At 39.6% G+C, this 26359-nt stretch overlaps 1 protein-coding gene across 1 annotated transcript in view; it reads right to left on the reverse strand.

Moving 5' to 3' along the window:
- Nucleotides 1-3538: 3538 nt before the first annotated feature.
- Il31ra (interleukin 31 receptor A) overlaps nt 3539-26359 on the reverse strand; it is a 43549-nt gene continuing 20728 nt past the window's right edge. The window contains exons 6-14 of the mRNA XM_090331146.1: nt 25553-25632; nt 20894-21110; nt 17617-17799; nt 13381-13482; nt 12039-12185; nt 9677-9817; nt 7492-7585; nt 6296-6374; nt 3539-4617 (exon numbers count right to left, since the gene is read on the reverse strand). Of these exons, the coding sequence (XP_090187272.1) occupies nt 4162-4617; nt 6296-6374; nt 7492-7585; nt 9677-9817; nt 12039-12185; nt 13381-13482; nt 17617-17799; nt 20894-21110; nt 25553-25632 (1499 nt within the window). The 3' untranslated portion in view covers nt 3539-4161. The remainder of the gene's footprint in view (nt 4618-6295; nt 6375-7491; nt 7586-9676; nt 9818-12038; nt 12186-13380; nt 13483-17616; nt 17800-20893; nt 21111-25552; nt 25633-26359) is intronic.

Consider the following 26359-nt stretch of genomic DNA (forward strand, 5'->3'; position numbering starts at 1 on the left):
GGACTAAGGACTGAGGAGGATCTGGCTAGAGAGAAAAGAGAGCGCTCTGATATGTGACAGGAAACACGGCAGTGAATCTGACAGATGACTTGGGTGGAGCTTCCTCTTTGGTCGGAGGATAAAGTATTCTCTGGAACCAGCTGGTGAGATGTCACAACTTGTCCTTTAGGAGGCTGGTTGTCTTATCATCAGGAAATCAACATCCAGCAAGCCTGTCATTGTTCCTGGAACTCATATGTTTTTCTTGGAGGACAATAAAGCCTGCCTGATAAAGTACCCCCCCCCCCCCCCGCCCATACAGCAGAGCACGGCCACACTGACACATAGAGAGCACACACAGCTAACTCCGTAGTAAGTATGCGTGGTGGACTCTGGAAGGCCAGCAGGATCTGTGCTCTTTGGATTGTTTTCTGTGAAGGCCAACTTGAAACACAGCAACTCAGATGTAATACATGCAGTTATGCCTTTGGGTTTTGTTGGGCTTTTGTGGCTGTTTTAACAGCTATGAAGGGTTTTTTTTTTTACCCACCCCCCCCCCCCAGCCTCCTTGCCCATTGAGAACCTCCAACTCTTCAGCTTAGCTATGAGCAGCAAGCATGAGAATCAATGAAGGTTTCAGGAGCCTAAATGCATGTTCTTTTCTTTTCTATTTTGGCAATGCTGGGATTGAATTTAGGCTCTAGTACTCCTTATGCAAGCATTTGCCACTTGATCCACACCCCTAGTCCTCTTTTAGCTGGTTTTGCAGATACAATCTGCAGCTAACTTAGCCTGGGTGGGTAAGCCTCAGACCGCAGTCCTTTGTCCACTTTCCCCAAACTGGGATTCTAAGTGTATACTACAGCTTGCATGTCATATGCCCTTTCATAGGAAGTCAGTCCCTGAATAGGACATCCTGGCCTCTGGGGGAGAGGGGAGGTAAAGGGCCTGTGCTCAGTCTGGCTTTGAACTGAAATCCTAGATCTCAGCCTCCTGAGAATTATAGTGTCTGTATACTGTCAAAGCAAAGAGATGTATAGAGGACACAAACAGGAAGACTTGAGTTTTTAGCAAAGTCATTAAAAACATGAAATTCCCGTTAAGGAGTTTTCTGGGGCTCTGGGAGCCATGAGTGCTAGAATCCTGTCAGCTTTCTTTCCTGTAAGAAAAAAAAAATTAAAGGCAGAAAACATTTTTTTAAAGAATAACTTGAAGGAGTTATTCCAGAATCAGAGGACAAATGTAAAAGCTGTCAGAGGTTTTTTTTGTTTTGTTTTGGGGGTTTTTTTGTTGTTTTTTTTTTTTTTTGCCAGTCCTGGGGCTTGGGCTCAGGGCCTGAACACTGTCCTTGGGTGTTCCTCAAGTCTATTGTTCTACCACTTGAGCCACAGCACCACTTCCAGCTTTTTTTTTCTTTTCTTTTCTTTTTTTTTCTTCCAGCTTTTTCTATATATGTGGCATCAAGGAATCAAACCAGGGTTTTTGTGCATGCTAGGCAAGCACTCTACCACTAGGCCACACTTGCAGCCCTCATAGTATTTTTTGATTAGCAGTTAACTCAAAGTTAAAAATACAATGCAGTCTGAACTGTGCATGTATAGAAAATATGTATAACTTTGTGTAAAGGACTGAATGGAAAATATTACAAGTTTTGTGGGACCAAAGGGGCAGAGTAAACTGTGACTCTTGCAATTCCTCAGTTCTCCTTTGTTGAGGAAGATATTAAACAATGAGCACAACTGGGTTCCAATGATGCTTTATTTGTGGGCACTGAAATTTGAATTTTGGCCTGGAGTTTGGCCTAGTGGTAGAATGCTTGCCTAGCAAGCACAAAGACCCAGGTTTGATTCTTCAGTACCGCATACATAGAAAAAAGCTGGAAGAGGGGCTGTGGCTTAAGTGGTAGGGCCTTGAGAGAGCCTAAGGACAGTGCTCAGGCCCTGAGTTCAAAGCCCAGGACTGGCAAAAGAAAATGAAATAAAAATTTCATATACCTCTCACATCAGAAAATACATGTATTTGTTTTCAACCATTTGAACTTGCTAATACTATTAGTAGCCCAGAGCCTTCCAAAAACTTTGCCAGAGTTTGGATTGCTCCAATTTGAGACCCTTGGACTTATCCCTTTTCAAAAATCTATTCCTGTCCCTTAAAAACTCTGACAGTTGGGGCCGGGAGTTTGGCCTAGTGGTAGAGTGCTTGCCTAGCACCCACAAAGACTGGGGACCATGACATGAGAAAGGGTATCAATATATGTGAAGTAATGCACCTTCTATCTGGTGACTATAATGTAACCCTTCTATTAATTACAATAAAAAATATACAAAAGAAAAAGAAAAAAGAAAAAAGACGGAAGTGGTGCTGTGGCTCAAGTGGTAGAGCTCTAGCCTTGAGAAAGCCCAAGGACAGTGCTCAGGCCCTGAGCTCAAGGCCAGGACTGGCAAAAAAAAAAAAACCACCTCTGACAGTGACAGCTTTTACATTTGTCCTCTGATTCTGGAATAACTCCTTCAAGTTATTCTTTTAAAAAATGTTTCTGCCTTTAATTTTTTTTTCTTACAGGAAAGAAAGCTATGACAGGATTCTAGCACTCATGGCTCCCAGAGCCCCAGAAAACTCCTTAACGGGAATTTCATCTGTTTTTAATGACTTTGCTAAAAACTCAAGTCTTCCTGTTTGTGTCCTCTCTACATCTCTTTGCTTTGACAGTACACAGAGAAAACCCAGCTAGAACACAAAGGAATTCTAGGACACTGGAAGTGGGGACATTTGGAGAGGAAGTTGCCAGCAGCCTCTGCACGCAAAGGCTTGTGTCTCATGGTGCTGCCCTGTAGAAAAACCCACTGCTCCTGGGACTGGATCCTCTGAGCCCACTGGGGACAATGGCCCTGTCCCTCAACGATCGCAAAGGAAATTAGGGCATGTGGAGGCTGATAAGTAGTGGAGAAAGGGGAGTGAAAAGAAATAGGAAGGACTTCAGGGCACTGGTGGTCCTGCCTATGCTCCTGTCTACTCAGGAGATCGAGCTCTGAAAGTGGTAGGTTCAAAGCTAGCCTGGGCAGGAAAAACCTATGGGACTCTTGTCTTCAAGGTCAGCCACAGTGTTCCATGAGCCTGGAAGAATGAATCTTTCCATCAGCACTTTTTCTAAAATACTTCACTGATTGTGCCAAGCTCTGTATTGAATTGGAACAATGGAGCAGAAGTTTTTGTGATGGAGCAGAAAGCTGCTATTGCATGTTCCAAGGTTCTGCTCTACTTCTGTTGAGAAGAGGCCTTTTAAGAGCCTCTTCAGTAAGCACTGTTATGCTCTGAGCATGCACAAAAGTAATGTTTTGGCCTTCTATTTCCAGTCATGGAATAAGAAGAAGGACAGAAAGAGATAGAAAAATGTTCCACAGACTGGGGCACACCTCCTGCCCAGGCCAGAGTTTATTGCCAGCATTCTACTAGAACTGTCTCTCAAACTCTGATCTATTAGTGGAATAAGCAATAAGCTAGGGGTATAGCTTGGTAAAAGAGTGCTTGTTTATTAGCATGCATTAGGCCCAGGGTTCAATTCTTATTTACTGCCCAAAAGAGGTACACGAAAAGTTTCAGGTATTGCTGTAGGTTCTTAAAATTTAACAAGCACTATGCCATACCTTGGCATACGTTTAGAAAAGTCTACCTCATTTCCCAGTATGTAGAGGAGAGCAACTTTCAGGACTATTTAGCAGAAGAGGACAGAGCCCAAGTTCCTGCCAGACTATCAACCAAATACCTTCCCTCTTGTGTGTCTCTTCTAGAACTCTGAGAAGCAGTCCCAGCAAAAGTTATGACTATGACCCAATTCCTGGGGAAGGCTAGAAATGTCAATCCACTGCATGATCCTCGGGGCTTAGAATCAGGATTCTTCTTTCAAAGTCAGTGTGTTAGGGGAGCTCATTATCTGACCAAAAGGAAAGAAACTGCTTTGCCCTAAGCAACACTCAGCTTATTACCATCCATTTTTCCTTCCAGCTTAAGTTTACACTTATGGCTTCCATACTCAGTGAGTAGACTGGCCAGGGAGTGGAGTTGTCTTCTTGAACCCAGGCACAATGGGGAGGGATCCAAGGAGTATTTCTTGCAAAGTCTTGATATCTTCTATAGCAAGAGTCATCCACACTATAGCTCTGAGGGCCTCATCCTTAGGGACATTTAGAATTCTTCCTTGATTTGTTCTGAAACATTTTCATGCACAAGGAATTCTCTGGTTGTCACAGAATTTTTCAAATATGGATTTGGTGCTCCTTCCTCACTGAGATGGTTTGATCCTAAACTCTGATCAGAATAATAAAGTTGCTCTATGGCTTCAGAGCAGATCTTTTTTGCGTCCTGTGATTTTCTGGAAGGAATCTCAGGTAAAGTCAGAGGCCCCTCAAAACTTTTCCCTGGAGCACAGCCAGGCCGATAAGGAGAGGTTACATACTCATTTGTTTCTCCTCCCCAAATGGTTTTCTGACTCTTTCCAGCTTCCTCTGTGGAAATATCTTCCAAAAAACTCTCAAAGTTCACCACTAATTTGTCAGTGAGGTCAGTGGGAACAGAAGATGGTTTTAGGATCTGGTCTTCTATGTTTACAGAGTCATCAAACTCCTTCAGAGTTGGCTTGTCCTAGAAAAGAGAAGTGGGCAATCCAGTGATGATTTAAGGATACAAATGGAAGGAAAAGCTTATTAGACCTGGGGCACCAGACGCGCAACTCCCCAAATTCCTCTCCAGTAAAGCCCTACAAGAGCTTAGCAAAAATGCTCCATTCCCTGAGAAATAGTACCCTGTATGCAAACAGTTCTAGGAAGCTCAAGGCCATTCCACATCTTCACAACTGCCAGGTAGATGGAAGCACCAACCTTAGAACTCTGGACATGGAAAAGTCAGTGCTATCATTTTGCACCTACCCATGGCACTGGAAGATCCAAGGTGGTCTTGTGACAGGGACATTGTGTATGTCGTCTTTGTACTCTTAAGGCCTAGCCCAGCCCTGGATATACAGCAGATGATGAGTCAATGCTCACTGTAGAGTGCTGACCTATAGCTTATTCTAAAAGCATTTTACTTATCAGATAATACCACTTACTATTTAATTAGTAGTTTAACTTTTAATAAGTGAGTGAATAAAGGGGTAATACAGGATCAATAAGAAAATGGAGAAAAGTAAGAAAACAGTCTATTATAACAAAAATGTCAGGCCAGGTAAAGTGCCTGCCTAGCATGCACGAAGACTGGGGTTCAAGTCCTCAGTACCACATACATAGAAAAAGAAGCTAGAGGCCGGAAGTTTGGCCTAGTGGTTAAAGCGCTTGCCTAGCATGCATGAAGACCTGGGTTCGATTCCTTGGTACCACATACATAGAAAAAAGCCAGAAGTGGTGCTGAGGCTCAAGTGGTAGAGTTCTAGCCTTGAGAAAGTCCAAGGACAGTGCTCAGGCCCTGAGCTCAAGCCCAGGACTGGCAAAAAAAAAAAAAAAAAAAGAGAGAGAGAAAACGAAGCTGGAAGTGGTGCTGTGGCTCAAGTGGTAGAGCTCTAGCCCTGAGAAAGCCCAGGGACAGTGCTTAGGCCCTAAGTTCAGGCCCAGGACTGGCCAAAAAACTGTAAAAAAAGAAAAAATTAAAAAATTTTTAAAAAGTCTATGTTATACATAAAAAAACTTCTGAGTTGAAATTAAAGGTGAATATTTAAAATTCCTATGTTTTTAATAAAAAGTGGAAAGTCTTTCTATAATGACTAGGCTTACTTCTACCTAAGCAAGGAATAAGACTTCAGAAATTTGATAGGTCTTTTATTTTAAAAGGGGGGTTGCTACATGAAGCTAAGAGACCAGTGCATCCCAATGCCAGTTACTACACATAGGGTTTGAGGAACAGAATTTGCGGCAGCTTTTGGACTGTCTTGCCTGCCAAGTGTCCCCTCAAAGTCTCCAGGTAGTCTCTACACAAATCTACTCTTGACTACTTTTCTTCTAAACTGCTTCAGATCTTCTAGCCAAGTTTTTCCTCTCCCAGATTAGAAATCTGGATGAGTAAGGACAGGGCCGGGTCCTTCTCTCATAGCACTCTTCAGAGGACCAGTTCTAGCCTAGGAATACCTAGGTCCTCGTAAGCCTGATGAAGCCTTGCTCCTGCCAAGAGTATGAGGCTAAATGTGTTCTGGTTCTGTCTTCTCTGTCCCCTAAGACTTTTCAGCCTTTAGTTCTCCTTATGTGAACCCTGAGAAAAAAGTTTCTCTTCACCCTATCCACCTCCCACAGCCATTCTGTACAATTATCCCCGGAATACAAACAACAGTGTTTACCTTGAGATTATCGCTATGCCAAGAGGCTATGCTGCTTTCTGCAGGATTCGGGATATGGGGACAACATAGGTGAGGAAACCTGCTAATAAGAGGTGAGGTAAGGTTTTCAAGCAGGAGGCGAGTACAGGAAACATTTCATATACAGTGTGGGGCTGGACCAAGACTTTAAAGTTCGCTAAAGTGACCAAGATGAGGCAAGTGAAATGATTTGGGGATGACATTGCAAGTTTTCCATGGGACATGATGCAATTTTGCCCTTACCTTCCTCTCTCTCCACCCCTGCCCCCAAGTCCCGGTCCTCATGTTAGAAACTGCTCTATCACAGTATCATGTCCTTGAGATTTAATCCCTCACCTTGTGAGTGACCCACACTTTGGTAAAGTGGTTCTCAAGGCTTCGTCCCAACCTACAGCACCAGGATCAATGGATACTTGGCAGAAATGCAGATTCTTCAGTTTACCCCCGAACTCTGAAACTCTTGCAGACTAAAGATTAAGGAGGATTGCAAGAATGTAGTATAGAACAATCTGGGCTGTGGCTATGTTGCAATCTACTATTGGTAACTGAGGTTGACATTAACTCAATCATTAACCAATCATGGCTGCTTGGGAGAGAAGACCCACAACTGTTCATGGTGGAGAGAGAGTTCTACCAGGAAGGATCTTTATGGTACCATAAAGGCTTACTATGGGGAAGAAACTCAAGACCCAAAGATGAACTTCCCACATCAGCCAGGGAAGCAGGACAAATGCCCCTGTAGCCTACCTTCCAACACTGAGCCACAGTAAGGAATAAGTTTGTGTTGTCATATAACTGGCCAACACTCAGCTCCAGGGGAACATAGCTTCCTGCTCTGCCCCTTGATTCTAACAGGGGCTTGGTCTAGACACTGAGAGCAAGGGCATCCTTTCCAATGCTAACCTCACGTGGCAAGTGCAACAGATAAAACCTATGGCAACAGCTGACACTCCATGAACTCCAAACTGCCTAGACTTGGTGTATGGAGCTGTAGACCTCTGCTTACTCTTCAGAATTCTGATAAACTACAGTAGAGCTGTTAAACAGTCTCAATAAATATGCAGCAAGTTAGTAAATGAATAGACACACCCTTTAGGGTAGAATGCCCTCTTGTACCTTGATTCCTTCCACCTCTTTCTGCTCATTTTTAAGATATCTACTGTTTCTTATAAACTCACTTTGGTTTTTTGAGATTAGAGACCACTGTCAGAATGATGAGCATAAGAAGGCCACCGCCAACCATAGAAGTTATGAAGATAATCTCAAAGATACCTTTAGGGGAAAGAGAACAAAGATCTGTGGTAAGTTCTTCCCTTTCTGCACCAAAATCAAGTACCAATGTTTTCTTCAACTTTTTCTTTCAATTCAAATTCTTTCAATTAAAAGAACCTCAGATTGTAGTTCCTCATCTAGTTAACGTCTCTCTGCCTAATTTGATAGACATCAATTGATACTACATTGAAAGATATTTTGTTCTCCATGGCCATCTCATAAACTTTTTTCAGTGAAGAGTTACTGAGACTTTTCTATTTGTCAAATACTATCCTGTATAATAAAACAAACAGAAATAGGTTAAAAAATATGTAGGAGCCCTACAAGCATGGATCTTATGTTCTGAAAGAGGGAGTCAAACAATAAATAACCTAGGATTATTTCAAATAAGACAGAATACTAGGATAGAAAGTAACAAGAAGAGAGTTAGAAGGAGGTTAGGAAATGTTCCATTGTCACCTCTGGCTAGAGTTAGTCTTAATAATAAATTAACAGGAAGGCAGTCATGCAGAATTAGAGGACAAAAGCATTCCAGGCAGATGCAAAGCTTTGGATCAGAAACAAGTTAGAGAACATGAAGAAAGTGATCAAAATGAGGTCAATAGGGGACAGATAATGAAAAACCCTGAAAACCATAGGAATATGTTAAGTGTAATAAGCCAGACTGAGAATGATAAAAATTCTCATGTTCACTCTTATATGGGGATCTAGACTTTAAAACAATGACATAAGCCAGGAGTTTGGCCTAGTGGTTAAAGTGCTTGCCTAGCATGCATGAAGACCCGGGTTCGATTCCTCGGTACCACATACATAGAAAAAAGCCAGAAGTGGTGCTGAGGCTCAAGTGGTAGAGCTCTAGCCTTGAGAAAGTCCAAGGACAGTGCTCAGGCCCTGAGCTCAAGCCCAGGACTGGCAAAAAAATAAAATTAAATAAATAAATAAATAAAACAATGACATAAATATAGAATGGGTTCTGTTCAGGAATAAAACCAGAGCAAGGACGCAGGCGAAAGCAGAAGGAAGAGAGAGTGATTAATCTAAGTATTTAATGGCATCTGTAAAAATAAAGTAATATATAATAGTATTAATTTTGTTTGAAAGAGATGGTAGAGATGTCTCAAATAGAGGAAGAGAGGGGGTGAATTTGATTAAAGCATATTAGATGTACACATGGCAATGTGACAACGAAACTCCTTTGAACAACAATGATGTGCTAATACATAATCAATCAATCAACATGCCTTGGCACACAGCTCAAGTGACAGAGACATTTCCAAGCATGTACATGCCACATATATTCAATGTTCAATTGGCCTGAGCCCTGGGTTTAATCCCCAAAACTACAAGAAAATATCTTTAAGCAGGCACTTTAAACTTATTACAAAACTATAGTGTTCTTTCATCTTGAATCTAAACTGTTCACTTTATAATATATATCTCCTATCTCCTTAAAAATCAAATCTATATCATTCAAGAACTTGAAAAAATAGCTTTATTTCTCTTATTCTTTCTTCTTCATCCTTCTTACTTCTTCCTTTGCCTCTAACACCTCCTTTAACCAGCCTTAATGTAAAGCTTTTATACTTTACATCATATGCTGTGTCTATTCTTTCTTGTTCCCTAAGTTTTAATGTAAAAACTGGTACATTGAACATGTTATACGCATTTCAGCAAATGACAAGATGAAGTCCCTTCCTGTGGGTAAGCAGTCCTTTGCCAACCAAGAATTTCCTTCCAGGATCCTACTATCCAATCACTTCTAATGTTTAGAAACTGCTAACAGTGACCTTGGGGACAGCCCTCCTCATGGGAGCTCACTTGGGGCTGAGACTGGAGTTAATATTAAATCTATTCATCTTCTTTCTGCCACTAAGAAAGGAGACAATGGCCAATCTTTCTAAATTCAGCCCTCCACTTGCCTGCTCCCTCTCCTGCCTCCTTACCACATTCTTTCAGGAAGATGAGTCAAGCCAGAGAATGAGCTAGCTTTTCTCACCCAAGTACTACCTTCCCTTTAGTTTCCCCTACCTTCAGAAATGAGTTGCTGTAAATACCAAGATGAGGTATAGAGAGCTTGAAGAAAGTACTCACTGACTGACAATGTCTTGAAGTTTATCTCAGTCCCATTGATCCCCCCAGCTCTGGTGCTAGCCATGACCTGAACAGTGTAAGAGGTCTTCCGTGTCAGAGACTTCATGTCATACCGCAGGGTGCTAGAACTCACTGTCTTGGCTAAAGGAAAAATAGAGAAGGCAAAGACCACTGCCAAGATGAATGGGAAACTTCATTAGCACTCTGGTGTCCCAGCCCTACCCTTGTCTATTATCTGCTCAAAATAAGCTCATCAAAACAGATTAAACACCTAAATGTAAGAATTAAAATTATAAAAACTCTCAAGCACCAACAAAGGGTAAATCTTCATGACCTTAAATTTCACAATGATTTCGTATATATAAGCAACAAAAGAAAAAATAGAGTAAACTTTATTAAAATTAAACATTTTGGGATTGGGGATATAGCCCAGAGAAAGAATGCTTGACTAATATGTACAAGGGCCTAGAATGCATTCCCCAGTACCACACAGAGAAAAAATTTATAACAATATTAACACCATACACTATGTTAAAAATGAACTATACAAGTTGTGGCCAAGGATAGGAAGGAGAAAATGGAAAAAAGTGAATGGAGAGGAGAAAATATCCAAGCAGCACTGTGTTTATAACTTGACATGAAATTGTAACCCCTTTGTACAACTTCCTTAACAATAACAATTTTTTAAAAAGCTCTTGCTAATCAAAAGACAGTACAAAAATGGTGAAGACACTACAGACAAAACTGGAGACAATATTTATAAATCATACATTTGATAAATAGTTTATATTTACTATAAATAAAAATCTCATAATTCAATACCAAAAAGATAGCTTATTTTTTAAAATGATAACGAAATTAAGAAAATATTTCTCCAAAGAAGATGAACAAATGATCAACAGTTATACAAGCTATATGAACAGATGCTCAACAAAGTTAGTTATTAAGTCAGTTAATCACTTCATACTATTATATGGTAGATAACCATATTGCATTATATTATGCATTTGTTTTTTGAGTACTTGTTTTTGCAGTACTAGGGATTGAACCTAGGGCCTTGCATGCATTAGATAAGTACCAGTGAGTTACACCTCAATGATGGTCATAATATATGAACTGTTGTGAAGAGGCAATCCAGAGGCACAGGGCAGTTTGGTACTTTCCAGAGCCCATGAAAGGAGGAAAATAAGGAGCAAATGATGAAAGGGTACTAAGTTTCTGAGGATGGGGATAGGAAAGTTCTGGAATTGTAGAGATTAATATTTACACAACATCGTTAATGTTCTTTAGGCCATCAAATTGTGTACCATTAAATGTTTAAAGTAGCAATTTTTTGAAAGTTTTTATTGTAAAGGTGATGTACAGAGATTACAGTTACATAAGTCAGGTACTGAGTATATTTCTTTTGAGTAGTTCATCCTCTCCCAAAGTGGCAAATTTTACTATAACAAAAAATGAAAAGCCCAAATTTAGGATGTCAGGAGATACTGCAGATTCAAGAACAAAGACAAAGCAAACGTTTCTCTTTTTTTTTTTTGCCCGTCCTGGGACTTGAACTCAGGGCCATGGTGCTGTCCTTTGGCTTTCTCAAGGCTAGTACTCTACTACTTGGTCCACTTCTGTTTTTTTCTGTGTATGTGGTAGTGAGGAATTGAACCCAGGGCTTATATGAATGTTAAGCAAGCACTCTACCACTAGGCCACACTCCCAGCCCAAACAAAGCAAATATTGACAGTAGACAAATATTGACAGTGAGGGGGAGAGAATGAGAGAAGATCTGTATTAAGGGCCACTAAATAAGGGCCACATTACCCCACTTTTTTTTTTGTGGGTCATGGGGCTTGAACTCTGGGCCTAGGCGTTGTCCCTGAGCTCTTCAGCTCAAGGCCACTACCTGACCTTTGAGCCAAGCCCCACTTCCAGTTTTCTAGAGGTTAATTGGAGATAAGGATCTCAGGTCCTTTTGTGCCCCTGGTTGGCTTTGAACTTTGATTCTCAGATCTCAGCCTCCTTAGCAACTAGAATTGCAGGCATGAGCCACCACTCCCAGCCTTTACCCCACTTTTTAAACCAAGAATATCTTTCTCAGAGAACTTTTGAAGTTCCTGGTCATAACAAATTATATCAACTCTTTCCATTCCCACAGGACTCTTAGGTATTGTCACCTCACTTTTCATTTAAGTGGTGCTCTTGACCCAATTTTCAGAGAAGCTGAAAGAAGCTAAAGTGATCTATACAAAAATACAGGTCAAGGCTTAGGAGCCATCCCAGGACACATCTAGCCATAACATCTGCTTGGGAAGCTGTTTTTTGTTTGCTTGTTTTCTTGTTTGTGTTTTAGCTTGGCTATGACCACACTTACAGAATTCTTTTCCACCTTCAGCTTGGTAAAATATGGTATAGTTGCTAATAAAACCATTTCTCTGCTGTTTAGGAATCTCTTTCCAAGTGATCGTGGCTGACTTCACGCCAATGTTCTCCACCTGGGTCACAGGACCTGCTGATGGAACTTGAGTGGACAGAGTGATAAATAAGCAATGCCAGATCACATTCTAGCAGATCCGCCCCCAAAAAGACTCTGCCAGCACTCAGATCAAAACTGCACATTGTCAGAGGTATGACACAGAGGCTGAGTAATGAGCTGATGAGTCAACTTGTCAACAGTCACATTCTTTTTTCTTTTTTTTTTTTTTTGTCGGTCTTGGGATTTTGTCCCTGAGCTCTTCAGCACTTCAGCTCAAGACCACCACCCTACCCCTTGAACCACAGCACCACTTCCAATTTTCTAGTGATTAATTGGAGATAAGAGTCTCACAGTCTTTAGTGCCCGGGCTGGCTTTGAACCAAGATCCTCAGATGGCTAGGATTATAGGTGTGGGCCATCTCGCCTAGCTAACCATCACACGTCTTAAATAAAATGATTAGAAACAAAGGCCAGAGGAAAAAAAAATACTGACTTACAGACTCATTCCAATTTGATGCCCAGGTATTTTGTTTATACTTATAAAAAAATCTATTATTGACCTAGTGGTAGAGTGCTTGCCTAGCATGCATGAAGACCCGGGTTCCACTCCTCAGTACCCATACATAAAAAAAAAAGTCTGAAATGGTACTGAGGCTCAAGTGGTAGAGCTCTAGCCTTGAGAAAGTCCAAGAACAGTGCTCAGGCCCTGAGCTCAAGCCCAGAACTGGCAAAAAAATGAAAAAAAATAAAAATAAATTTTAAAAATCTATTATCAAATAGTTGAATATCTGGAAGATATTAACTTCTAAAAAGATTTTATTGTCAGAATAACTCACAAGTAAAGCCCTTGTTTATTGCTTCGCAATTAAACATAATTTTGACATGATCAACTTATGATGATCTGAGATGGTCCTATAACTAAATGTTATTCCTGGTTGCAATTCCACTTGCACTACTTGTTTTGCTGGGCATTTTGTTTCATGACTCTGAGCTTTAATTTTCCATTTGTGAAATCAGAGTTGGACTTGGTGATTGCTAATGTTTACCCAGTTTTGAAACTTAGTGTCTCTTATTTTCTGACCCTAATTGCATCAAATAAATGTGATTTAATATAAGATGAAAGTGCAGCACAAATAGGCCCCAAGGCAACCTGAAATATGTTGTAGGCATTAACAGTAGCATCTGAATATTGAAGGGACCCCAAAGTGTCTATTCCCCCACAGGGCTTGTCCATACATACTGCTTTCTCCATAATAAGCCTGGATGGAATATGGTTCTCCCACTTGATCTTGCAATATTGGATAAACCGAGATGTTATAGCACTGGAATGGTTTTAGTTTATCTGAAAAAAAGGGAAAGAAAAAAATCTACAAATAAACCCAATGGATAGATAGTAAAAGCCAAAAAAAATTCACCTAGAAATGATAACTTAAACAAGACTCTAAGCATTCATACAGTGAAACCAAAGGAATATATTCTATTATTAATTGTATTTTATTGTCTGGATGATGCATAGAGGGATTACAATTATGTTTGTCAGGTTATGGATACATCACTTCTTAAACATAGATACCTCTTCCCATGTTTTTCTCCCCTTTCCCTCCACCCACTCCCTCCCAATCATCTTGTTTTTCCACTTCATGTCCCTATTTCAAACAGACAAATAAACATATACAATATATCAGGTAACAAATTCAGATACAGTAACAGCATAGATTAACTTTGAGGGGGGAAAAAAGAGAAAAGAAATAACTTCATATAGTCCATTAAGAATATCAATCACAAAGATAAACCTCTTGCTTCCATAGCCTGGCGCTCCCGCCTCATCCTATATGACCATATGTACATAGCTTTTGAGTTATTGTGATCCTCTGCTAGGAGAATCCTAGATGTGTACTAATTATTACAAATGAGGGAAACCATGGAGCCTATGCTCTTTGGGTCTGGCTTGCTACACTTAATGTTTCCATTTCCTTTCAAATGGGGTGATGCCATTCTTTCTGATGGCAGCATAGAATTTCATTGTTTATAAATAGCATATCTTCTTGATCAATTCATCTACTGAGGGGCATATAGGTTGGTTCCATATCTTATGGTAAATAATTCTGTAATGAACATCATTGTGCTATTAGCTTTAGTATACCCTTGTTTCTGGACATCCGGGTAAATGCCAAGGAGTGGAATTGCTGGGTCATATGGGAGCTCTATGTTTAGTCTTTTGAGGAATCACCATATTGTTTCCCAGAGTGGTTGAACACTCCCACCAACAGTGCAGTAATGACCCCTCTGGCAACATTCCCGCCAGCATCTGTTGTTAATATATTTCTTGATATTGGCCATTCTAATTGGAGTGAGGTGGAATCTCCAAGTTGTTTTGATTTGCATTTCTTTTATGGCCGCTGATGCAAAGCATTTCTTCATGTGTCCATTGGCAATTCTTATTTCCTCATCAGGGAAATTTCTCTTTAAGTCTTTAGCCCACCTTTTAATGGGATGGTTGTTTCTTTGAGGATTTGTTTTTGAGAGAGTCAATTTTTAAAACAGTAGATATATTTTAGATATGAGGTCCTTGTGTGATGTATGGCTATTAAAGATCTTCTCCCACTCTGTGGGCTTTTTATTTAGCTTGCTAGCTACATCCTTTGCCATACAAAAGCTCTTCAGCTTAATGCAGTCCCATTTGTCCAAACTTTCTTTAATTTGCTCTGTTCCTGGGCCTTTATTAAGAAAGTTTTGACCTGTGCTAAGGAGCCCTAGTGTATCTCCTATTCCTTCCTATAAAATTGTCAGGGTATCTGCTTTTACTACAAGGTCTTTGATCCATTTGAAACTAATTCGGTGCGGGGTGACATATAAGGATTGAACTTCAGTTTTCTACAGGTGTTTAATAATTCTGCCAGCACCATCTGTTGAAGAGGCTGTCTTTCTTCCATCCTATGTTTTTGGCTCAAAGAAGATATTCTTAGGAGAAGATCACAAGGGCTCAATAGCTATGTGCATCCGATCATATAAAATGATCATGTTGAAATGAACTCCAAGAATGGGAACAAGATTTTTTATTTTACTTCTTGTGCACATTTCTCTTTCCTTTTTTCTCCCTTTTGTCGCTGTTTTTTTTTAATTTATGTACCTTTTCTCTTGTATGGAAGTTTATATGATTTGGGGAGAATGAGAGGAAGTACAGGACTCATGAGACAAAAGGTGAGCCAGTGCAGCAGTGATAGTCTGTAGACATGACTATTCTATCATAGGGAAGCGGTGGTGTCAGGGAACTGTCCTTGAGCATTCTCAAGTCTAGCTAGCACTCTACCACTTGAGCCACCACACCACTTCCAGCTTTTTCTGTGTATGTAGTACTGAAGAATGGAACCTAGGGCTCTGTGCATGCTAGGCACACTCTACCACTAGGCCATGTTCCCAGTCTTCCCCCACATTTTTATTTCCACATATTCATATCTAATTATGCAATATGGAGCATTTCATTGTGATATTTTTACACATCCTTATAATATAATTCTATTATATTTTCCTGTGATCCTCCTTTCTCTACGCCCACTTCTTCCTGGCTCCCCCTCTCCATACAGTCTGCCATATCTGTGCATGTCTACCTTTTTCCTTTTAGATCTAGCTTCTGCTTGTAAGATAATCTGGCTATTGCAAATAGCTCTGCTATAAACTGAGTGTGCAGGTATTACTATTACATGGTGCCTTGCATTCTTAGGTATATGTCAAGAGTGATATGGGAGGGTCTGATGGTAGTTCTATTTTTAGCTTTCTGAAGACTTTCCATATTTATTTCCAAAATGGAAATTCCATCAAGAACCATCATCCCTCATCCTTTCCAGAATTTGTGGTTGTTTTTCATTTTCTTTTTTTTCTTTTTAAATGCCAGTCCTAGAATTTGATCTTAAAGCCTGGACACTATCCTTGAGTTTTTGTGCTCAAGGGTAGCACTCTACCACTGAGCCACAACTTCACTTTTGTGTTTTTGGTTGTTATTTGGAAATGGGAATCTCATGGACTTCCCTGCATGGGCTTCCCTGCAATGGACCTCAGATCTCAGCCTCCTGAGTCATTGGGATTACAGACATGAGCCCTGTATATGCAGCTTGTTGCTATTTTCTTGAAGATAGCTTATTGGGATGAAAGGGAATCTCAGTGGAATTTTAATTCACATTTTACTGACCTTTGCTCTAATACTTTCTTCTCATTTCTAATGTTTATTAATTTGTTTGCTATCTCTTCTGGTTAGTTCAGCTAATTTGTCAATCTTGTTTATCTTTTCAAAGAAAAACTCTTTCCTTCATTGATTCTTTGTATTGTTCTTTTAATCTGAATTTCATTTATTTCTTCCCCAACATCATTCTATTTTCATTTACTGCTCTCAAGTTTTTCTAGTTCTTCTTTTTTCTAAGACCTCGAAGTGCATCATGAAGTTATTCCTCTAAGACTGTTCTGGGGTTTTTTTTGTGTAGGTGTTCATAGCTATAAACTGCTTTCTTTCTTAGTACTGCTTTTGTGATGTCCCAAAAGTTCTGGGATGTTATGTTTACATTTTCATTTGAGTCTAGGAATTTTTATCTCTTATCCTATTTCCTCAATGCTCCACTGATTATCCAAAAGTGTATTTTTCAGTCTTTATGTGTTCAAATATAGTCTGTACTTTTTTTGCCCTTGATTTGTAGTTTTAGTCTATTGCAATTTGATAAAATACAGGATATAATTTCAATTTTCTAGTTAAGACAAGCTTTGTAATCAAAAGTTAAATCTAATTTTTATAAAGTTCTTTGGGCTGCAGAGAAGGTCTGTTCTGCTGTTTTGGGGTGGAATATTATGTAGATGTCCTGTAAGTCCATTTGATCCATAGTGCCATTTAATTATGAAGTTTATTGATTGTTTTGTCTTTATGACTATCCATTGGTGAGAGTCGGTTATTAAATTTCCCCACTATTATTGTTTTGAGGTCAGTCTCTGCTTTTATGTCTAGTAGTACTTGCTTTATAAAGTTGGCTTCAATGACATTTGGTAAATAAGTGTTTACAATTATATCCTCTTGTTGCATCATTCCCTGTGTCAACATGTACTTATTCTTCTGAACAATTTTGGTTTGAAGTTAACTAGACATCTGTAATACCAGCACTCAGGAGGCTAAACCTGAAGTTCTCAAGACAGCCTGGGCTACATAGCAAGAATACAGGCTCTGGATTTGATTACTAGCACCACACACACAAAACAAGATAGTTTGGAAGGGACCTGTGATGCTGTATATTAAGATAATATTTTCCTTTCCATCTGGAGACAGGCTAAATCCCTAGTCTGATATAGCTTTGTCAGCTATGCTTGAGAAATGTCAAAAGTACGGTACTGTATTTCATTAAAATTGTCAAATGTTATTATAACATTTTCATCTTTGAAACAAAAGGATTTAAGGACTGATTAAAATGAAATCAAAACGCACACATTCAGTGCCAGCTACCTTGCTCAATTGTCCAACTTCTGGCTTGAGACACAGATTCCCAGAAAAAGGCAGAATGTTCTGAGTTCAAATCTGGAAACCACTCAACCATCCATCTGTTTACTTCTGGATCAGAGCTGTTCCACTCCACCACCAGCTGATCCTGAACAAGGCAGGCCTGCACAACTTCAATGCATTGAAATGCTAAAAGAGCAAAAAAGTACTGCTTCAACAGCTATCAAATCACTCCACATGCACCAGCCACACTGACACCCAGCCAGAGTTCATCACTTCCATTACTACCTCCCTTATGGGTGTTTTGTTCTTTTCATTGTGTCCCTTATCCTTGCCCAGTACTTTTGCTGATAAAATGTCTTCTTCATTGGCTTTTATCTCCCACATGCTAGAAACAATTCTGTTTCCAGAAACAGATCTCACCAGCAAGACTTATTTTGTAGCTATACAGGTAAAGGGAAATTATACCTGACAGAACAACAGTGAGTCTGTCCGCAGGAGTGTATATTTAAGATTTTCGTTTTGGTAAGCTACAGGTTATGGGTCCTTTCCCAAAACATGGCTAGCTAATTTATGAACCTGAGAAAGTGACCCTGAGAAAAGGCAGCTAAGGCATGAAGAACTTGTGAAGCTAGAGTAAGGATGGGGTCAAGAGAAAGAACACAGAAATTATATTAAGAATGAAAATAGTGGGTTAGGATAGAACTCAATGGAAGAATTCTTGCCTTGCATGCACAAGACTCTAGGTTGCCTAGGTTCACCCAGTAATCCTCCCAGATACCCACACAAAATGACAATCATATCTTGTAGATGATTTGAACCCAAGACTATTGGTCCAAAACCCATGCTTCTATATCCTATATTTTGCTGCATCCCATTCTGGAGCCATGCTTGGAAACCGAGATTACTATTCAGTACTACATCTATTAACAAAGAATGTGTACTCCAGTAACACATGTTGTTTGTTGGAAACTTCATTATCAAACTATTGGATAGGTAAGAATTAGGGTGCAGGGAACTAAGGACTATTGGGAATTCTATTAAATAACTAAAGTATAAACCAAGCATAGCTCAAAACACAAAAGTATGACTGACCACCTAGTTCTAAAATGAGGGCAAAATTGGTTACATTTAGAGGAAAGAGATATGACAGTCAGTGAAATCTAGAGCTGGTTGTGAGAAGATGCCTGGAGATAAGAGAAATGGAGGGAGAAAATTGGAGAGAACATTCCTTAACACAGTATAATTGGATAAATTATTTCCAAGAATTTTCTCTGTGTCAAAGGCTATATACCATTCTGGGTGCCAAAATTTATACTTTGATAAAAGGAAGAAAAAAAGAAATGATAAAAGTTGCTATCCTTGTGGGAGTCATGTCTTATTGAAGGATTCAAAGGTAATAAAATAAATGCAAAAATATATGAGATAAAGGGTAGTCTAAGTCAATAAAGAAAAAACAAGAAAATTTATTGTTTGTAATTCTCATGCAAGAATTAAAAGAAGTCATTTTATTCCAAAAACAGGACATAAAATACTACTTGTGCTAGGAGCTCTAAGGTCAGACTATGTAATCAAAAGTATAAAGACTGACTTATTGGCAAAGATAAGCATAAGAATTTTTCCTGGAATCACTACTACACTGTTGGTGGGAGTGCAAACTCGTTCAACCACTATGGAAAGCAGTGTGGCAGTGCCTCAAAAGGCTAAACATAGAACTCCCCTATGACCCAGCAATTCCACTACTTGGCATTTACCCAACCATCCAGAAACAAGGACATACTAAACCCACTAGCACAACAATGTTCATTGCAGCACTATTCACCATAGCAAAGATATGGAACCAACCTAGATGTCCCTCAGTTGATGAGTGGATCAACAAGTTGTATTTGTACACAATGGAATTCTATGCTGCTGTCAGAAAGAATGACATCGCCCCATTTGTTAGGAAATGGAAAGACTTAGAAAAAATCATATTAAGTGAAGTAAGCCAGACTCAAAGGAACTTAGGCTCAATGGTTTCCCTCATTCGTCATAATCAGTAGAAACCTTGGGCTCTACTAGCAGAGATTTGCAATAGAGCAAAATCTTGATACATAAGGACATATAATGTGAAGCTAATTGAAAGGACCTCCAGGATATTGAAACAAAAGCCATATAATGAATGATTGTTGTCCTTAATGTACTATGTTGTCTCTCATCTCCTTTACTGTCCCTTGGTTATCTCATATTGGTATAGTATCTCACTTTGTTATCTGATATATTGAATTCATTTGTATTTGGATATTTGAAATTTGATAGGGAAGGGGGGAAAACCAAGACGGGTGGGGGTGTGGGGGGGAGGGAAATGGGTACCAAGACATGTGAAAGGGTATCAATGTATGTGAATTAATGCACCTTCTATCTGGCAAATATCATGTAACCCTTTTACTAATTACAATAAAAAAATTTTTTAAAAAAATAAAAAAAAGAATTTTTCCTGGGGAAAACCTAGATACATAAAGCCATATAAAATAGGCTAAATGAAAGGACCTCCAGGATATGGAAATAAGAGCCATCTAATACTGTTGCTCTTACTATACTATGTTATTTCTCATCTCTTTTGTTGTCCCTTGGTTATTCTCATATTGTTACAGTATCTTACCTTGCTATCTGGTATATTGTATATATGTTTATTTGTTTATTTGAAATAGGATAGGGAAGGGGGAAAACAAGATGGTGGGGGGAGGGATATGGGGACAAAAATATGAGAAGGGGTATCAATGTTTGTGAAGTAATGCACCTTCTATCTGGTGAATATAATGTAACCCTTCTATTAGTTACAATAAAAAAATAAGATTAAAAGAAAGAATTTTTTCTAATGTGACAGTCACAGGACAAAGGAAAGGGAAGACCACAGAAAGTGAGCACTCAGCCTCTAGGAACACAGTCAGCTCCATCTGCAGAGAAGTCAGTTCGGGACAAAGTTCTCTAATATGACAGGATCATGTGGCTCAATCTAGCTTTCCTATAATGTTGGATCAGAACCAATGGCAGAAGATACATATAGAATGTCCTGGCTCATGACTGTACTCTGTGATATCCCTTTTTAACCCAGACTTTGTTCCGAAGGAACTTTTTTTCTAGGGGCTTGTTACCAGCAGCTTCTCTCTTCCTTTCACAACCAAAAAAGTTCTCTTCTTTTTCATTTGACTCAAGAGAATCACTATCCTTGAGAAGACAGGACTTTTCTTTGGCCAACTACATAGTACTATGCACCCAAATGAGAAGTTTACACTCTACTTACGCTTCTCTTGAACAGCAGAAATCCTCAGAATGGCCCCTGGAGATTCCCCAAGAGAATTATAAGCAGTCACAAATACCCAATAGGTCTCGCTGCTCAGATGAAGATCAAGCTGCTGATTAGCAGTATTCCTTGTTTCATTGTGATGAATATTATTTTCTGAAAAGTACCATATATTGTAGCCAAGTATTTTCTCCAGGACTGGGGCTCCTCTTGCCTTCTGGACTCAAAAGAAACAAAAATTGTGGCCAATTAAAAACATAAAGGTGAGACAGTTGCTAAGAAGATGAATGGAGCATGTAGAGTAACATTAGATATTTTATCTTAAATCATGATCAGCAATTTCCCCATATGGAATAAATAACATTTCCTTCATGGATACATTAAACCTTCAAGAGAAGAAGAAAGAATACTTAGGTATATCTCTCTCTCTCTCTCTCTCTCTCTCTCTCTCTCTCTCTCTCTCTCTCTCTCTCTCTCCCTCCCTCCCTCCCTCCCTCCCTCCCTCCCTCCCTCCCTCCCTCCCTCCCTCCCTCCCTCTCTCTCTCTCTCTCTCTCTCTCTCTCTCTCTCTCTCTCTCTCTCTCTCTCTCTGTCTCTCTCTCTCACCCTTGGGCTTGAACTCAAAGCCTGGGCACTGTCTCTGAGCTTCTTTTGCTAAAGGCTAGCACTACCACTTGAATCACAGTGCCACTGCTGCCTTTTTCTGTTTACTTGGTATTGAGGAATTGAACTCAGGGCTTCATGAATACCAGGCAAGAATTGTACCACTAAACTACATTTCCAGCCCTGCTATAAAACTCTTAAGTTTAATTTCATAAACTAGGAAATTTCATAAACTAGGAAACCTCCCAAGTCAATTGAAGCAAACAATTTCAGTTTTCTTCTGATTGTACATTAATTTCATTAGACAGTGGCAGAAATATAAGACCTAAAAATCCAAGGCATTCTCTCTGAGCCAATCTGAACTCTGGTCTGGAATTGAGCACCTATGCTCTTATCCTCTATCTCCATATCTTTCCTCTCTGAAGAGAGTCAGCTTCCTTGGGCCAGGTATGCAGATAGCTATCCAGCTAAGACTATAATATTGAGGGTTGTCTTTCCAGATCCAAACCATTGGTGAGGAGCCTAAAGTGGAACCCCAGGGCCTCCAAGTCAAACTTTTATTTTTAGCCTTAAAATTAGACCCACTGACCAGATGATCTGAGTAATTCTAAGAAATTGTGGGGCTTCCCAGTGTTTCAACTTCTATTGTGAAATACGAACATAGCTAAAACAGAAAGTCTGAATATACAGAAAGACCCAGCTTTAACGCCACTTCCAGTTCAGGAATTTCTTTCTCAGGGACCACAGAAATAAAAGACCAACTAGAAAGTTCCCTCATTTCTCAAGACAATCTATTCTTAGGAAAATAACAGCTTTATTGAGGTATAATTCACATTCTATAAAAATTCCCTGGTTTGGGAAGTGGATGAATCTAGAGCAAATCATGTTGAGTGAGACAAGTCAAGACCAAAGGAACAAAGGGCACATGGTATCCTTAATATATGGCTATTAGATCCAAACACTATAAGAGTGAGGACTCAATATTGCGTACCCAATGCTATGGACATGGTATTAGAAATAAAAGCACAACTACATATACATAAAAATCTATGACTCTATAGACATAATGTTTTATTACATAGATTAATGTATCTATGACATGCAAATCCTCAGCCTAATTTTAATTATGTTCTAAAATCTAAGTGCCAGTGATTATATAGTGAGATTCCCTTCTTGAATACTTGTTTGTTAAATACATCATTGAAATATGATATAAAAATCAATGTTAATAAATTCTTTAATAAAAAAATTCCCTGGTTTGAGCTGTTGTTATATTGTTTTTACTGTGCTATAGATGGGAATGAATGCCTAGTACATGTTAGACAAGCACTCTATACTAAATGCATCCATAGCCTATAATATCCACTATTTAAAAGTGTGCAGTTCAGTCAGAAGCCAGTGGCTCATGCCTACAATCCCAGCTATTCAGAAGGGTCAGTTGTGAGGATCTCAGTTTGAAGCATCACAGGCAGAAAAGTTTGAGACTTTTATTTCCAATTAACCTGAAAAAGCCAAAAGTGAAGGTGTGACTCAAGCAGTAAAGTGCTAGCCTGCATGGAACAAAAGCAAAGAGATAGTGCCAGGGTTCTGAGTTCAAGCCCCAGTAATGTCATATATAAAAACAAGTAATTTGATGATTTTTAGGGTATTCATAGACTCATAAAACCTTCACCACTACCAAAATGTGGTTTAGTGGTTGAGTGTTTGCCTAGCATGCATGAAGCCCTGGGTTTGATTCCTCAGTACCACATAAATGGAAAGAGCTGGACATGGCACCGTGGCTCAGTGGTAGAATGCTAGCCTTCACCAAATGAAGCTCAAGACAGAGCCCAGGCCCTGAGTTCAAACCCCAGGACTGGCATAAATAAATAAATAAATAAATAAATAAATAAATAAATAAAGTCTTAGTGCATTCTTTTTTTGTTGTTGCAATTATTAAGTTAAAAACAAGTAATGAAGTGCCGGGCATGGTGGCTCACTCATATAATCCTAGCTACTCAGGAGGCTGAGATCTGAGGATTGTTGCTCAAAGCCAGCCTGGGCACTAAAGAATGTAAGACTCTTCAAAGGCCCCGAAGAAAAAGAGCTAAGCATAATGGCTCATATCTATAATCCTAGATACACAGGTGGTTACAAGCTGAGGCTCATGGTTCAAAGTCAGCTCTGGCAGAAAACTTTGTGAGACTCTGCCAAAAAGCTAGAAATGACATTATGGCTCAAATTGGTAGAGCACTAGCCTTCACCACAAAAGCTCAGGGATAGCATCTAGGCCCTAAATTCAAGCCCTAGGACTAGCACAAACAACAACAAAAGTTTGATCCTTTAGATATCATATTTATCTAGATAGATACCATTTCTGGTTTCAGATACCAAGTCTAGATTTTTCCAATAAAACTTCTAGTGAGGGTATCTTGTATAAATAAAAAAGCATTGCTACAGATGAAAAAAAAGAAGAAGAATCTCCAACTAATCACTAGAAAACAAGAAGTGGTGTTATGGCTCAAGGGGTAGGGTGGTAGCCTTGAGCTAAAGAGCTCAGGGACAGCACCCAGGCCCACCATTCAAGTCCCATGACCCCCACAAAAAAAAGAAACAAAGAAAGAAAGAAAGAAAGAAAGAAAGAAAGAAAGAAAGAAAGAAAGAAAGAAAGAAAGAGAAAGGAAGAAAGAAAATGAAAAGAAAGAAAGAAAAATAACCTAAAAGTAAAAGCTGTCATACAATTTCATTGTTGTTGCTTTGTTACTCCTCCAAACAGATTAAAAAAAAAAAAAAACAGATCAAATAGTCCTGGGCAGGTCCACAGCAAGGGTTTGGGGAGAAAGATGGAGTGGAACCTGAAGCATTTTTAAAATATGAGGCAAATGCTTAGAAAACTCTCTTATTGAGACAAAGGGAATGCCAATCCTCAGATGACAGCGAGGAGGGACATATGAAGTCTGCGTCCCCCATTTCACAGGCTCGCCTACTTGACCTTTACCACATTGTATAACCAAGACCACACATGCATATATGCTGTGTTACCACCCTTACTCCAAAAATTTGTTCAGAGCCATCTGTCTCCGTGTTTGATCAATGAGAAAGGAACCACATCTGGGATTGATTCTCAAAGATTTCCCATCACCACTGATGGAACTTTCCCAAGACTGCTGCCTTTACAATCTGAGGTTGGCCCAGAGCTCTTGGGTGTGAAGGAAGAGGGATTAAGGCAGGAGATGCTCCAATGCTATAAAGTAATTGGATGTTGGTATTTGGCAAACCAGGACCAACCTCCCCCCTTTCTCTCTTCCTCCCCCTTCTCTTTTTCAAAAGAATCTAACTTGCCTGAACTTCAGCAAGGAAAGAACATGTATATTTCCAGACAATCTGGAGACACACTAAAGATCTGTGGTGGCTCACTCCTCTCTTTCTTCTTCCCCTCAATGTTTCATCTTTTCTCTATTATTTCCCAGAGGTTCTTCTATTCTGCCTTTTCTCTGCCCTATGTATTACCTCTCCCTATTCCTTTTCTTGAACTTTCCCATTTTCTTTTCTTATCACCTATGTCTTTCTCCTCTTCCCTTCATTGCCCAGCTGTTTTCTTGTTTCTTATTCCTAAGCCTCCCCCCTAGTAAGTACTAATTCTACTTCTCTTCTGCCTTAGCACTCCATTATCCCAGCCCTCAAATAGACACATAGGTCAGGTATGTTGGCAATTACCAGAACATACTGCGGGTGCTGTTCCAGTTAGTTGTGGGTGTGGGACCACAGAATCTTACATGGCATTCTAATGGAGGTCAGCCAGAGGTTGCTCCCTCCAGAGAGGCACAATGCCTCTGCATTCATGTCCCAAATATCAATCTTTTGGACAAAAGAGAGTCCAGTATCTATAATGTTTATTTAGGCCATCTACAAAATTATCTATGGGGCTTTTCTGAGTCAGACAGCCATTGGGTGGCTTAATCCAGCATAAAGGCCTCTGGGAAGATGAATTTAGGATGTAAAATCTCATGAATCAGCGTTGAGAGGAGTAAGAGACAAAGTTAAAACAAAATTTAAATAAAAACCAAAGCGAAGTTACCTTCCACAGCAACCGCACTGTCCTCATTCCATTCACCTCAGCTGGTCTCAGGATTCTCCACAGATTCAAGCCTTGTGGAGCTGGAAGAGCAGGAGTGAGACACTCAACCCGAAAGAAGGTTGGAGACAGCAGAAGATAGTGACATGGAGCTGGGCTGCGTGATTAGAACTGCAATTGGGAAACGTGCTTAAGCGAGCCAGCAAGAGAAAGAAGAGTAGAGAGATGGCAGTCTTATAAAAGCCGACAAGGGCTTCATTTTGTAGTTGAAAGAATGAAATCAAACTTATAACAAAACTTCTCTCACATTTGATGACTTAATGTAAGGCCAAGGAAAAATACAAGAGCTCCTTGTAATATAACTGACCACCCAAATTTGAATGGAAATGCAATGATAGCATGTCCTCTAACATATGACGTCTATCTACATCAAGGCTGGGAATGACACATTTAACTATCAGACAAGGAAATGCATGTATATATAATTTATACCATGACTCTTCCAAAAATGATGAAACTGTATAATTTTAAAATATAGGAAAATCAAAGGAGTAGGGAAATAGTACATCACTCCCTAAGTTCTAAGTTTAGTGATAGTCTCACCTGCTGGAAATATTTAAAAGACAATCATATTGAGCCAAGAGCCAGTGGCTTGAACCTGTAATCTTAGCTACTCCAAAGGCTGAAATCTGAGGATTGCAGTTTCCAGGGTAAGAAACTCTTATGTCCAATTAACCACCAAAAGGTCCAGAAGAAAAGGTGTGGCTCAAGTGGTACAGTGCTAGCCTTGAGGGGGAAAAAAGCTAAAGG

The sequence above is a fragment of the Megascapheus bottae genome, chromosome 4, assembly GCF_031878675.1.
Source record: "Megascapheus bottae isolate mThoBot1 chromosome 4, mThoBot2.hap1, whole genome shotgun sequence".
NCBI classification, from domain to species: Eukaryota; Metazoa; Chordata; class Mammalia; order Rodentia; family Geomyidae; genus Megascapheus; species Megascapheus bottae.